General features: G+C 42.1%; 1 protein-coding gene across 2 annotated transcripts; it reads left to right on the top strand.

The window, feature by feature from the left end:
• Nucleotides 1–3,093: 3,093 nt before the first annotated feature.
• On the top strand, nucleotides 3,094–10,504 carry ist1 (IST1 factor associated with ESCRT-III). Of its 2 annotated transcripts, none has more exons than XM_037695273.1 (10): nucleotides 3,094–3,186; nucleotides 3,601–3,711; nucleotides 3,796–3,976; nucleotides 4,053–4,140; nucleotides 4,216–4,299; nucleotides 4,854–4,964; nucleotides 5,056–5,205; nucleotides 7,303–7,404; nucleotides 8,743–8,749; nucleotides 9,006–10,504. In XM_037695273.1, the coding sequence occupies exons 2-10, from the start codon at nucleotides 3,624–3,626 to the stop codon at nucleotides 9,173–9,175; spliced, it is 981 nt and encodes a 326-aa protein (XP_037551201.1). In that variant the 5' UTR covers nucleotides 3,094–3,186; nucleotides 3,601–3,623; the 3' UTR covers nucleotides 9,176–10,504. The 2 variants fall into 2 exon arrangements, with proteins under 2 accessions (XP_037551201.1, XP_037551193.1); XM_037695265.1 differs by having other exon boundaries at nucleotides 8,704–8,749.
• The last annotated feature ends 3,971 nt before the right edge of the window (nucleotides 10,505–14,475 follow it).

The raw sequence follows: 14,475 nt of genomic DNA, 5'->3' as shown, positions 1-14,475 counted from the left end.
AGATGCAGGAAGAGGGCCACCTGCATCATGAAGGACCACACTCACCCAGCACACACACTTTTTGCCCCACTCCCCTCAGGAAGGAGGTTAAGGAGCATTAAGTGTAGAACCACTAGACTGAGGAACAGCTTCTACCCTGAGGCTGTTAGACTCATGAATCTCTAACTAGAATAATCACTGTGAAAAATCACATCATGTTGCTGCTGATCTGTTTCATGTTGCTGCTGATCTGTTTCATGTTGCTGCTGATCTGTTTCATGTTGATGTGTTCATGCGTGCACATCTGCTCACAGACTCATGTTCATGTTTGTGCTGATGTTCAATGTTTTATGTTATGAGTGCTTAGTGTATATTTAGTTGATGTTTTTCTTAGTTCATATCTTAGATGATATTACTGTTTTTCTTATACATTTTATTGTTGGATGTAACTGGGACCCCGTGTACATAATTTCGCTCCACCACATGTACCACATGAGGTGCGAATGACAATAAAGAAACTCTGACTCTGACTCTGACTCTGATTAAGTTCTGCCTGTCCCCAAAGCAACTCTGTGTTTATCTGAATTTGACTCCCCTGGCTGGCCTTGAAGGCCATCTTATCTGAATTCGCCTGGAGAACATGTGATCTGACGCTCACCACCCCCTCCCTGAGGAATTTCCAACTGATAATCAGAAGAAACCAGCTGAATAAACTTGTCATCATTTCAGGACTCTTGGATTCTCATAGACGTTATTCTTGGCCATTCCTCGACATACCTTGAGAATGTTTATGGATCTCACCGGAGGACATTGACTGATTATTCCATCCTTATCAGAACTCTTACAGTGACCTCGAGAGCATCTATGAGCATTGCTGACTGCTCTCGTCTCCCCGTCTGCAGATTGTCTACGTAAATATGTGCTTGTTTGTGCGAGGTGTTTTTTTTTATTATTATTATTAGAGGGTTTTTTTTCCTCTGGCAGGAAAAAAAAATGTCTGATAAGAATTTTTTTTCACCTCCAGCTCCTACATGTGTCCAGTTAACCACTGTTTTTGTCTGTCCAAACAGGTCTCACTTGTAAATGAGTCTTTGAGGCTCAATGTGATTTATCTGTTTAAATAAAGGTTGAATGAATGGAATGAAAATTAACTTCACACAGACTCTCTCACTGGTACATTTTCATCTTTAAATCACTTCCTGGTCTGCTGCCTTCATACATCTCCTCCTACATGTCTCTGTGTGAGTGCAGCTACAGTGTGCGCTCTCAGGACATCATTACCTGCAGTGTTCCCTCAGTGAGGACTGAACTAGACAAAAGGACCTTCTCCTACTCCGCTCCTGTTTCCTGGAATATCTTGTAAAAAGATCTGAAGCTCTCTACCTTGACCTCTCTAAGTGGCTTCAAACATCTGTTAAGTTCATACAGATGTTCCTGTTTTTAGTATTTTATGTCACTTTATAATGCAATTTTTATTTCGTTCAAGAGAGACCTGTTTATACTGCCTACTTCTGGAGACGTTACAAGCAAAGAAGTATTCAGAAACTCTTAAGTGGCATATAATGACAGAATGAGGATTTTGCTTAGGGTGCCGAGATGGACTAGTGCAAGTCAGTTATTTGTTGGTGGCGTTTCCACTTTTTATGCTGCATTACGTAACTATGTACAGATTTATGTGGAGATTGATTCTACAAATATCATCCTGATACTAACAGATGTTGCACAAAGCTCAGTCAGGTTTAAGTCCAGAATGTGGAACCATTGGCGTTTCAGCCTTTTTGTAAATCTGTGACTTACATTTGTGATTTTTTATTTATTTATCTATTTATTAATGTTTTTATATTATCTATTTGCATTTTGTTTTTTTATATGGACCTAATTATGTTTTTAATAAAGGTGATGATAATGTCCATCTGTCACTTCCATCCATCCATCCATCCATCCATCCATCCATCCATCCATCCATTATCTTTACCCGTTTATTCCATTTTGGGTCACGGGGGTCGCTGGTGCCCATGTCCAGCAATCACTGTGCGAGGGGCGGGGTACACCCTGGACAGGTCTCCAGTCCATCACAGGGCCACATAGAGACAAATGAGACAAACAACCATTCACTCTCTCACCTAGGGACAATTTAGAGTTACCAATCAGCCTAACATGCATGTTTTTGGTCTGTGGGAGGAAACTGGAGTACCCGGAGAAAACCCACGCATGCACGTAGAGAACATGCAAACTCCACCCAGAAAGGCCCCTGGACCGGGGGTTGAACCAGGGACCTGCTTGCTGAGAGGCAGCAGCTCCACCAGTTGCACCACCCTGCTGCTCCTCATCTGTCGCTTCATCTTCTTCTTCATTTCGTTAATGGCGGATCGCAAACAACTGTAAGGTGCATTCCGCCACCTACTGTACATGAGTGTGTAACAACAGTTCTCTACATCTATCAAATTCTATTAATTAGTCTTGTATTTTTAAGATATAAAATTAGCGCTTTCCTTATTTTATATATATCCGTTATGTTTCCCTCAGTTCCTAACAGTCCTTTAAGACTCCAGTCTTGACCTGTCTTTTCAACCATTCTTTTCAGTATCTCTCTTTCAGATTCATATGTTTTACAGTGCATCAATACGTGTTCTACAGTTTCTTTCTCTCCACATTTTTCACATTTATCAGTATTTTTCTTCCCTATTCTAAATAAAACATCATTTAAGTATGTATGACTTACTCTTAATCTGGTCATTATGATTTCTTCCCTTCTGTTTTTCATATTAATATTCTTAATTGCTATTGACTTTTGGATTTGATATAGACTTCTTCCTTTCTTATCTTCAGTCCACCTTTTTTGCCATTGTTCCTTTTCTTTATCCTTTATCAGTGATTTTCCTTCTCCTTTCCCTATAGGAATTGTAATTGTTATTGTCTTTTCTAAAGCCCTTTTTGCTAATGTATCTGCCTTCTCATTTCCTTTTGCCCCTTCATGAGCTGGTACCCAGCAGAAGCAGACATCGATGCCACCTCTGTACTGTCGCTTCATCTGTTCAAAGTTTTAATTAAAAAAAGTCACACCTGCGCATGAGTCGACTCTAAGCCCCGCCCCACGTGGTAAAGTCCCTATGACGTCAACTCGTATCATCGCGGAAGTGAATTGGGCGACGAAACTCGGACAGAAAGCCAAATGAGTTGGAGTCTACAGTTGATTGGTACCTGGTGGTAAGTTCTTGTCACTTTATGTTCTGATGTTTCAACACAAGTTGAGCTTCTCGGTCAGGTTTGGTTTCGACAGCTTTTAGCTTAGCTCGGATGCTAACAGACCCGGGAAGCGCTGAGCAGCTAACGAGATCTAAAGTCCAGTTGTTTATGTATTGAACGCTTTTTGAACGAGACAAACTGACAACCTTCCATCGCGTTCACCAGTGGAAAGGTTTAGGCTCGAGCGTGTATGAAGCACCACAGGAGACGTGTTCACGTTAAACTCGTGCTTCCTCTTGTTGGCAGCTAACGTGCACATGCGACTGTAGCTTCCCTCGAGTTCCGTAGTTGGTTTGTTGGGGATGAACGTGTCCTGTAGCTAGGTCCTGCTCACATGACGGGCTGGGATCATGTCCTGCTCTCCTGCGTCCTCAGAGCATCTGTCAATCATCTTCATCATGCTGGGAGGAGGATTCAAAGCCGAGAGGCTCCGAGTCAACCTCCGGCTCGTCATCAACCGCCTCAAACTCCTGGAGAAAAAGAAAAGTGAGTCCAGCTTCTAATCTTTGGAACTTGTAGTGTTCATGTAATGTCCTGTTCACCTTTACCCTTCACTAATTGAAACTGAAGCTGAGCTCGCTCAGAAGTCCAGGAAGGAGATTGCAGATTACCTGTCGTCAGGTAAGGATGAGCGCGCCCGGATCCGTGTGGAGCACATCATCAGAGAGGACTATCTGGTTGAAGCCATGGAGATCCTTGAGCTTTACTGTGACCTGTTGTTGACTCGCTTTGGCCTTATTCAGTCCATGAAGTGAGTACTGACACACACACACACGTGCATGAGCGTGCATTTATCACAGTTCCCATCCATTTCTCGTGCCTCACAGGGAACTTGATCCAGGTCTGCAGGAGGCAGTGTCGACGCTCATCTGGGCAGCGCCTCGTCTCCAGTCGGAGGTTTCTGAACTGAAAACCGTTAGTCCTGCTCTTTCTAATCTTTCTGACACACTGAAGCTGAACAGCCTTTCTGACACGTTTGTTGTTGTTCAGGTATCCGATCAGCTGTGTGCAAAGTATAGCAAGGAGTATGGCAAGCTATGCAGGACAAACCAGATTGGCACAGTCAACGATAGGGTAAGCAATGTTTTCCCACTGACTGCACAAATGCATCTTTTGTGTCCTGTTGCATCTTTTGTTGTACTGATGCATCTTTTGTGTCCTGATGCATCTTTTGTGTCCTGTTGCATCTTTTGTGTCCTGTTGCATCTTTTGTGTCCTGTTGCATCTTTTGTGTCCTGATGCATCTTTTGTGTCCTGTTGCAGGCTCAGTAATCTAAAAAAGTTAAGTCTGGTCCTCTGGACATTCAAAAAACAAAACAACAAAAAAATGTAGATACGTTTCGTCTCTCATCCTGAGGACTTCCTCAGTGTGAGGTGCTGTATTCAGCTCAGTCTCTTAAATAGCACCCTCTCATGGTGGATCACCCAGTTTGTTGTTGACAACCAGAACCAGCTGCTCACCTTCTTGATCATGTGAGCAGCTGTTTTTTTTATTTTTCATTTTGTCAGTTCTTCTCGTCCTGAGCAGGTCATTGTGTTGTTGACCTTGTGTTCATTTTATACACGCATGACAACAAACCGCACCTGAACCTGTTCAGTGACGTCTGATTGAATGTGTGTGTTTACAGCTCATGCACAAACTGAGCGTGGAAGCTCCTCCCAAGATTTTAGTCGAGCGCTACCTGATAGAGATCGCCAAGAACTATAATGTGCCCTATGAACCCGATGCCATGGTCCACGTATGTTTTCGAAGTCCTTCTCACTTCCTGTTGAAAGATGATGTCGTGGTTGGACTGATTACCGACACATCGTCCTGCTGTCTCCTTACAGCCCGAGGTGTGTCCTGGAGAAGAGGCAGACCTGATTGATGTGAATGTCGACAGGAAGAGTGGAGGTGGTGGAGGTTTCAGTGCTCCTCCTGCAGCTGCCATGCCCATGCCCATGCCCACACCTTTCAATTATCCACCTCCCAAAGGAGCTGTAAGAGGGTTTTTAATCTGTTTCCAATTGTTTTGTCATGACTTAATTTGACAAAAACTTTTAGAAGGATTAGGACTTGGTTTAAATGTTTGCTTGTAGTAAATGGGATCACAATGAGCAGTAAATGATAAGTTGTGTTATTGTTAAACTTGGTACGTCCTCAGATGTGTTGGGTAACATGTTAACGTTCAACATCCTTCTGTTAAAGAAAATCACTGGCTGGTTTTTGGCCTGTAAAGGGACATTCTGTTCAAATCAAAAAGTCTCACAGTGTCATTGAGACAAGTAGTAGTTTTAGGTCTAATATCATCCATTCAACCTTTATTTCTACAGGTTAGTGTCATTGAGCCTCGGGGACTCCTTTACAAGAGACACCTGATTTAACAAAGAGAGACGACAACATGGACAATCATAAAGGATGCGTAGAAATTGAGGAGGGTTTTTTTTACAAGTGAAAAATGGTATTTAAAAGTAAAAGAAACACACACAAAAGAAAAAACAGGTAATTATAATATCTATAGAATGTTTGTGGATCTCATCGGAGGACATTGACAGATTATTCCATCCTATCAGAACTCTTCCACTGACCTCGAGAGCATCTATGAACATGCTCCCCCCCCCCTGCAGAATGTCTACGTCAGTATGTGCTTGTTTGTGCGAGGTGTTTTTTAATTTAGTTTTTTTTCCCTCAGGCAGGAAAAAAAAGTCTGATAGAATTTTTTTGCCTCCAACTCCTCCGTGTGTCCAGTTAGCCGCTGCTTTTGTCTGTTCAAACAGGTCTCACTTGTAAATGAGTCTTGAGGCTCAATGGGATTTATCTGTTATAATAAAGGTTGAATGAATGAATAAGGTGATGTAGAAAACTAAAAACAGGAACATCTGCAGGAACTTCACAGATGTTTGAAGCCACTTAGAGAGGTCAAAGGTCGAGAGCTTCAGATCTTTTTACAAGATATTCCAGGAAACAGGAGCGGAGCAGGAGAAGGTCCTTTTCAGTGTAAATAATGTGTAAATAATGTGTAAATAATGTGTAAATAATGTGTAAATAATGTGTAAATAATGTCACCGTAGTCACTGGAGAGAATGAAGGTCACAGTTACAAGGTGTTTCCTAACATTCAGACTAAAGCCCTATTAGCACAGAATTAGTTTTACCTAGGGACCACATGCTATTTGTAATAATTACAGAGATTGTGTTGTTAATCCCGTGTGAATCAGCCATGTCAGTAATTTGTAAAGTGAAATTACCTACGGTATTTTGCTGAACTCCCAGGTCCTGTGATAAAACTAATCCAATGTGAATCGGCATCTCTGTGATTTGCACAGAAATGGGTGGGATCCGATACATAATGAGGCGTTTTTTGTTTAAGCAAAATAATTTGTCAAAGTACAGAACAAGGCTATTTTAAATGAACGCGCTGTTGCGGCCGGTGACAGGTTGTCCATCTGAGCTTAACGCAACATTTTTTACTTCTTAAACCGGCCGGTCGGACCTGCCTCCTCAACATTTGATTAACACAATTTTATATTGTGCATTCTTCTTTAGTTTTCTTTGTGCTGATTCATAAAACCACATCAAAGCCTGAGACCGGCCCGACCTGCACATTATATGGACCGGCCCGGTCGTGACAACGCAGCTTGTCAACATCATATCTGGAAGATGCCCGTAAACTTCATCTAAATCTCAGGCTTTGCTTATCCTGTGCGAATGCACCACGTACAAAGCAGATGTTGACATGTGGTCCCTGGGTAAAACTAATCCCGTGTGAAAAGGGCTTTAAACGGGATCTATTTCTGAAAACGAAACCCAGTTGAACTTTCAGTTTCCTTACTAGGTTTGATGTTTTACTAGGTTTAACATGATTTTACGCACTGCTAAAACTTCAGCTACTGTCTTGTAAGGACGAGAACACATTTTATCGTGCTCAAAATATTTAAAAATGACTAAAAAGCTTGAATGCAACATTTTTGGTAATTAAAAAATGCGTAACATAACAGCGACCACCATAACACACATATCTTTAATATTTAGTCTGGAAATGCTCATAATGGTGAAGCTGTGACAGAAGATAAAAATCATTCTTTTATTTTCCTCCAGGAACCTTTTAACGCTCCAGTTGGAACCTACAACAGCTTCCCACATGCCATGGGAGGAGGGCAGCCCCCAGAGCTGCCCAGTTGTCCCCCCACTTATGAGTCTGTAAGTGACTGAACCCTTCGCATCCGTGCCCTCCGCCCCTTCCTGTCCCGGCAGACGGACAGACGGACAGGGCAGGGCGTCACTCAGGGAAGGACAGTTTATTCGTTTTGTCTGCCTTCTGTACTTTTCCATGAAATCTCCGAGTTGACCGGCCTAACCCAGATGAATGTACCATCAGGTTAATATTTATATTTGGCACAATCTTTATAGTACTTCCTGTTTGCTCATACATATTCAAGTTGCAGGTAGGTCATTGAAAATGGGACTGAAGTGCAGAATCAGCCTCGGTTTAATAATTCTCACCTTCAGAGGAAAAACATTTTGACTTTATGGTTCATACATTTATGGAGTTCACTCCTTTTTCGAGCAGTTAAAAAGTTGATTCAAAGCTGTCCACAGATTGCATTCTTTGGATTAAGGATGTAAAAGTTTTTAACTTTATGAACTTTGTTTCATGTAGTTTTTAAAGCAGTCATTGTGAACTCGCGTCAGTAAAATGAGCATGTACAAGAAAAGGCCGTCGGAGACGGAACAGGAAATGACAAAATTCACTGTTTGGACCACTTAGAAGGAAAAGATGGCACTGAACGCACGGCCTGGAGGAAATAATCACAGCTTTCATGCAAACCGATACCTGGCACCAGCAGGTACACGTCTAAATATCCAAGTGCATCAGAAAGAGTTGGCTGAGGCAAATGCACAAGGTTTGACTGCAACGTGCACTTTTTAAAACAAGTTTCAAGATAAAAGTCCAGATGGGAATGAGCTCAAATGTCTGTGCGTTTATGCACCGTAGTGTTTCTTTGTGGAAACGAGCATCAGCACAGAAACCGATACTCTGCACGCACGTGCACACCAGCAGGCAACTGACACAACTCGTCAGGTGAAATGAGCCAAACCTTGGAAAAACTCTCACACCACTGGAACCAGTGCATGTGTGACGTCACTGGGTTCGGTCCAAACAGTCCCACAAACATTTTACATGCAAACGTCTGACAGTTGGTCCAAAGACTACAGACTGAACTTCACTTGCATTTCACAAGTTTTCTCTGCCACTGGACAAAAAGCCAAATGTATAAAAATTGTGTGGATATGCAGAAATGTTGTGAAAGAACTTCCTGTGAACTAACCACGTGACAGTATCTTAAAAGCAACCCTGAATTGTTGTTTAGTGTCTCTGGAGGTGATGGTTCCCAAACAGCCGTCTGTCTTACCGGACGTTCGTTTTGTCTTCGTCAGTACAAAACTAACATCGTTTCACTTCAGGATGAGCTCTAAGACGCTTCTCTTGTGTTTCAGATTGATGATTTTACTGACAAGCCTTCTGTTCCTCCCCAGGCTGTAGGTGAGTCCCACCTTGAAGACAAAGAACAAAATGAAGTTTTCATTCTAAACAGACCTGATATTAACCAGCAAAGACGTCCTCATCAGTACTATACGGTTTTATTTCATTTATTTCTTCTGACTTGGTGCTATAGACATTAAGTGACCTGCATTCTCTGCATCATAGTTCTGCTTGTTCACTGCCGATGGGAAGCTTGTCAGCTAAAATGTAGCTCTTATTTGGGCTCTCCAACACGTGAACGTGTGTTTGTCCTCAGGCCCTACTCCAAAGCCTCGTGCATCCTACGACAACAACGCTCTACCAGAACTTCCCTCCGTTCCCGACACACTCCCCTCATCCTCCATAGGTGGAAACGCCACGACCTCGGACGACATCGACTTTGACGATTTGACGCGACGGTTCGAGGAGCTGAAAAAGAAAACTTAATTTTCCTACCATGGGTCGAGTCACAGGCCTGAGTCATGACAAAGAGCTCACAGCGGGACATGTTTAGGGTTTGTCTTCCTTTCCCCGTAACTTGACATCCATTTTAAACCAACATACATTTTGAGCTCATTTCTACAAACCTGAATGGAAAAGAAAAAGTTTGATCTAGTTTTCCTTCTCTTACAGTCATGTGAGCCTGTTTCCTGCTTTTCATTGAAGGTTTCTGTCTTGGGTCTTTGTGATCAATTACGTAATCAATTTCAGTTTGATCCTTGGCTTTTCTTGGCGTTTAGGGCTTTGACTAATATTCACGCTACATGCCTTGATTGTGATGCCGCTGAGATCTTTGCCACTGTCAGACCTGTCCAACAAGTCCGACTGGTTTTGCTGCGCTGGAACTGGGTGTTCATGAAGTGACGTGTCCACGCCGAGGCTTCAACCTTCAACCAGGCTTTGCTGTAAAGCTGCCGTCACCGTCACGTAGTTAGAGCCACTTCATCACGTTGAGGGAGGAGCTACTGGAGGAAAGACCTTCAGGACATGTTGGCTGAACTTCTTGCAGCTGCTGTCGGTGTAAAAAGTAAAGTTAGAAACCTGCTCTTTAATACATTTATGATCTTAAAGATGCTTCTTCACTCACCTGATTGAACTACAGTTAAAATAAGGTGTGGTGGGGCTTGTTTTTAATAGATATTATTTTGTTGTTGTTGCCATTTTGAATGTTCGTTTTATCAAATACTTCTACTTTCTCCTGCGTGAAGTACCTTTATTAACACTCCACTCACTTAAAACATTTGACACAACTTTATCTGATTCAGGCCCAGTTTTGACTCCACAGGTGATGATGTAATGTTTTTCTGTACCTGCATCGTTTGCCTTAGCCAACGCTCATCTGAGGCGTCAGTAAAACCAGTCGGTAAAACCAGTACACACCGGTTACATTAGCTGGACTGACTTTCGGTTCGTTTCTCAAGTTCAATTTGTGCGTCGGACGATGGGTGGATGTTTGTTTCCTGCGGAAAGAAGGAAAACGTGAGAAGGGAGGGGGTTTAGTTTGGTGCACACCTGCTGTAACGTGACCACACCCAGCTCTGCGTGCACGAGCGGCAGCCTCGACTTCAATGATTCAGCACTTTCCAGAGGATCGGCTTCCACGCGCACTTTAATAATTAATTCTGTGCTTTGAAAGACAAAGTGAGATCATTGACACTAAGCTTGCCATCTTTTTCATTCTGTATCTTTAGACACAAATTTGTGTCTTTGTTTAAAACATTTGAGTTTTTTTATGGTGTATGCTAAAATAACAAATAAAAGACTAGAACTAGATAAGTTTGGGGCTCGAAGTGTCTTTTTCCATTTCTCTCCAGTTTTTAACTGAAATGTGTGTTTATAACCAGTACGGATAGAAAACCATCTCCCAGACGGCGTAGCGGTCTGTCATGGCAGCCTTTTTTCAATTTTATTTTTTATTATTATTCATCGTCCAGTATACAAAATCCAACATCTCGTAGAGGTACAAGGAACAATGCAGCATAGGTGGGAGGCAAAGAAACAGGAGCATATTTTTTTGCAAGAAAAAAGTCTGATAGAAATTTTTCGCCTCCAACTCCTCCATGTGTCCAGTTAACCGCCGTTTTTGTCTGTCCAAACTGGTCTCACTTGTAAATGAGTCTTCGAGGCTCAATGTGACTTATGTGTTTAAATAAAGGTTGAATGAATGAAAAAAAGCATGGGTTTAAGATTGTAAAAGACAAACGTATTAAGGCAAATGAAAGGCAGTGGAGCAAGTTTTAAACCAAAGTAGATAACTGGCAGGTTGTTGTGTTTTTTTTTTTGCATATGTAGATTTCAGACATTTCGTTGAGGAGTAATAAAGTTTAAATTGGTTAAGAAAAGAACTGAACCGGAGTAGAAGTGTTCCACTCAGCAGTGAATAATATTTAACAAGCAGGATCATCGACATGTGAAAGTACATGAGTGATGGGAACCTCTGGGATGGCTCAGTTTTCACGAACAGCCAGTTCTTTATGTCTTTCCAGAGTTTATTTGCAAAGGAACAGGAAAAAAGAGATTCTCTCGGACATTCACAAAAGGCACAACATTCTAGATCAAATTTAAATTTTTGGTGTAAGAAATCTGCCACTGGGTATATTTTGTGAGAGTCTGAACTGTGTCTCTTTGGTGAAACTGGCCATTTGATGTACTTGAGAATGCCTTCTCTACAATAATCAAAGTCGTGGTTACTAATATACTTTTATTGTAAGCATTAAACAATTTAGATTTTATGGTGGTCACAAGTACAATATTATTGCATTTCTTATCAGACTACTGTAGCAGCATAAATGGTGTGCTGCCATTATAACACGGTCAATTGTGGCTTCTGTATAAAAGCACGTCACTCCCGTCTGGGTACACGGCGTTTGTCACGACGTCTGCTTGCTTCTGCTGCAGATAACATTCTCCGTCTAGCCTCTTCTCTGCTGTGCCTCCTGGGTATAAGACCGGTCTGTCTGTCTGTGTGCCCAATTAATGGCTTGAAGGTAAGGGTTAGCCTAGCCTGCTACCGCTTACCTGTTACTGTGAACAAATGCTTATTAGACTGTTCTGTTACAGCTGCTTGATCCAATTTATACAGCAACTCTATTATAAGATTGTGCTGTAACATACAAATTTGCAGGTAGGCAATATGAGATTCTGTAAATTCTGCTGTCAACGGTTGAGTTTAATAGTGACGATCTGCTCCCTTTAGTTTTCAGATGAGCTGCTGTTCAGTTGGATTCTGCTCGCTGCTGTTTTGCCTAGAGGAAAAACTATAAAACTAACTCGGGCCCTTGCCCTACTGGCTGAGGCTTTGATTTTAATGAACTGAGTGCACCACTTAATCTGTTTTTATGAAATATTGTGACGCGGCTGTTTCATTAAGGCTGTTTGTTCATTTTTATTTTTATTTTTCAGGGACTGAGACTTCGTGTGGTGGCGGTGTCTCGCTTTGTGTGTGGAACACTCCTTTTCTCTCTTCCTTCACTGGATGTGGTCTCCTTGTCTTTACAGCCCCCTCCCCACTAGTAAGTCTCAGTCTCACCTGATATTTTAGTGTTTTTTTAACTCCAGCACAGCTGTGTGAAACAATTAAATGCAGTCAACTATTTTCTGGTATTGCATGTTTTAAAATACTTTTTGAATACTTTTAACTTGTGCAAATTACCCCCACAATAAATTTGGTAAAGTTTATTTGAATCTTGTCTCCTTCCTCCAGTAGAACAAATTTACGTGTCCTTTTAGTTCCTGGAGTATAATCCCAGGTGGCGTTGTTGGTTTTTCACTCATTGCAAACTGACTAAAGAATTAACATTTTCCATTATAACGTTCATATTCATTTTTAAAAGATAACCACTCCCCCAGTGCTACAATTGGTGTTGTTGGTAGGGCCTACTGTTGTGGAAAATGGAGACTTGATTCTTTTATTATTTTATTTTATTTTTTTCTCTTTTTGGGTTTGTTTTCTTGTGTTTGGATTAAATTGTGTTGTGTGCAGGCAAAACAGCAGCGAGTTCATCTTTATACCAAAGGATCCGGATCATGGAGGATGAGGCCCAAGAAATGCGGGACTTGATTGCCAAATTGAAAGCAGACAATGAGCAGTTGCGTCAAGTACAGTCTCTTTCTGCCCCGGGTGCTTCCGCTGACTCCTCTACCCCAAGTGCTTCTCATATTGTTCCGCCTACTCCTTATTCCCCTGTGTCAGAGGTTGGTGTTTTTGCCTCGTGACAGGAAATGTCCAATGTTCAGGGGAAGGTTAGGAATAGGGTTAAATGAGTGGCTGGAGGAGGGCATGTCATTTATCAGCAGTCTATCAAGCTTTCTTTTTGTATGATCATCTGGAGGGTGAGGCACGAGAAGAGCTTAGATACCGCTCTAATGCTGAACGGTCTGATCCCACTTGTGTTATTAAAGTGCTAAAGGAGGTATATGTTGTACTGATTCTTGTTTCATTGCAGGAGGCTCTTTTCTAGTATGTTGCTTTATAGCTCTGCGGTCTCGAGGAAACTAGATCCCACCGAATTGTTGAGCTGCAGTTCGGGTGGGGCCACTATTGGCTCAGTTACAGCACCATGTAATAGTAGGGAAGCACCCAAACTTTGTTGCATCGTGTCCACATTTAGATGTGTGTTTGTGAGGTGATCAGGTGCCCTGTCTAATTGACACTGGATCTATGGTGTTAACCCTCAAAGAATGATTCTTTAGGGAACACTTTGAGTCTGTAGGCCCTGATGGCCTCCATTGTCACTGGTTGCAGCCTAAAGCAGCAAATGGGTTAAACTTCCCTTATGTTGGGTATCTAGAGTTTAGTGTTAAACTTTGTGGCAAAGGATACTTGACTTGCTGTACAGACTTATATGGGCCATCTGCTGGCGTCACGACCCAATGAGAGCCTTGCCATGGATTTCACAATCCTGGAGCCTTCCCAGGATGGATGGGAGAATGTGCTCGTCCTAACTGATTTATTTATTTTTAGCAAGTACACCTTGGCCATACCAACCAAAGACCAGTGTGCCTCTACTGTGGCTCACATCGTGGTGACAGAGTGGTTTTCTAAGTTTGGTGTGCCAGACCATGGTGTTACTACTTTTAGGCGGCGTCGGGGCGTCGACTCAAATTTGGGGGGGTGAAATGTAGCAGCATAAATGGTGTGCTGCCCCTTTAACGCGGTCAATTGTGGCTTCTGTATAAAAGCACGTCACTCCCGTCTGGGTACACGGCGTTTGTCACGACGTCTGCTTGCTTCTGCTGCAGATAACATTCTCCGTCTAGCCTCTTCTCTGCTGTGCCTCCTGGGTATAAGACTGGTCTGTCTGTGTGCCCAATTAATGGCTTGAAGGTAAGGGTTAGCCTAGCCTGCTACCGCTTACCTGTTACTGTGAACAAATGCTTATTAGACTGTTCTGTTACAGCTGCATGATCCAATTTATACAGCAACTCTATTATAAGATTGTGCTGTAACACACAAATTTGCAGGTAGGCAATATGAGATTCTGTAAATTCTGCTGTCAACGGTTGAGTTTAATAGTGACGATCTGCTCCATTTAGTTTTCAGATGAGCCTTCTCCTGCTGTTCAGTTGGATTCTGCTCGCTGCTGTTTTGCCTAGAGGAAAAACTATAAAACTAACTCGGGCCCTTGCCCTACTGGCTGAGGCTTTGATTTTAATGAACTGAGTGCACCACTTAATCTGTTTTTATGAAATATTGTGACACGGCTGTTTCATTAAGGCTGTTTGTTCATTTTTATTTTTATTTTTCA

The sequence above is a fragment of the Nematolebias whitei genome, chromosome 2, assembly GCF_014905685.2.
Source record: "Nematolebias whitei isolate Nwh7 chromosome 2, NemWhi1, whole genome shotgun sequence".
NCBI classification, from domain to species: Eukaryota; Metazoa; Chordata; class Actinopteri; order Cyprinodontiformes; family Rivulidae; genus Nematolebias; species Nematolebias whitei.
This window is presented reverse-complemented; position numbering and strand designations above follow the sequence as displayed.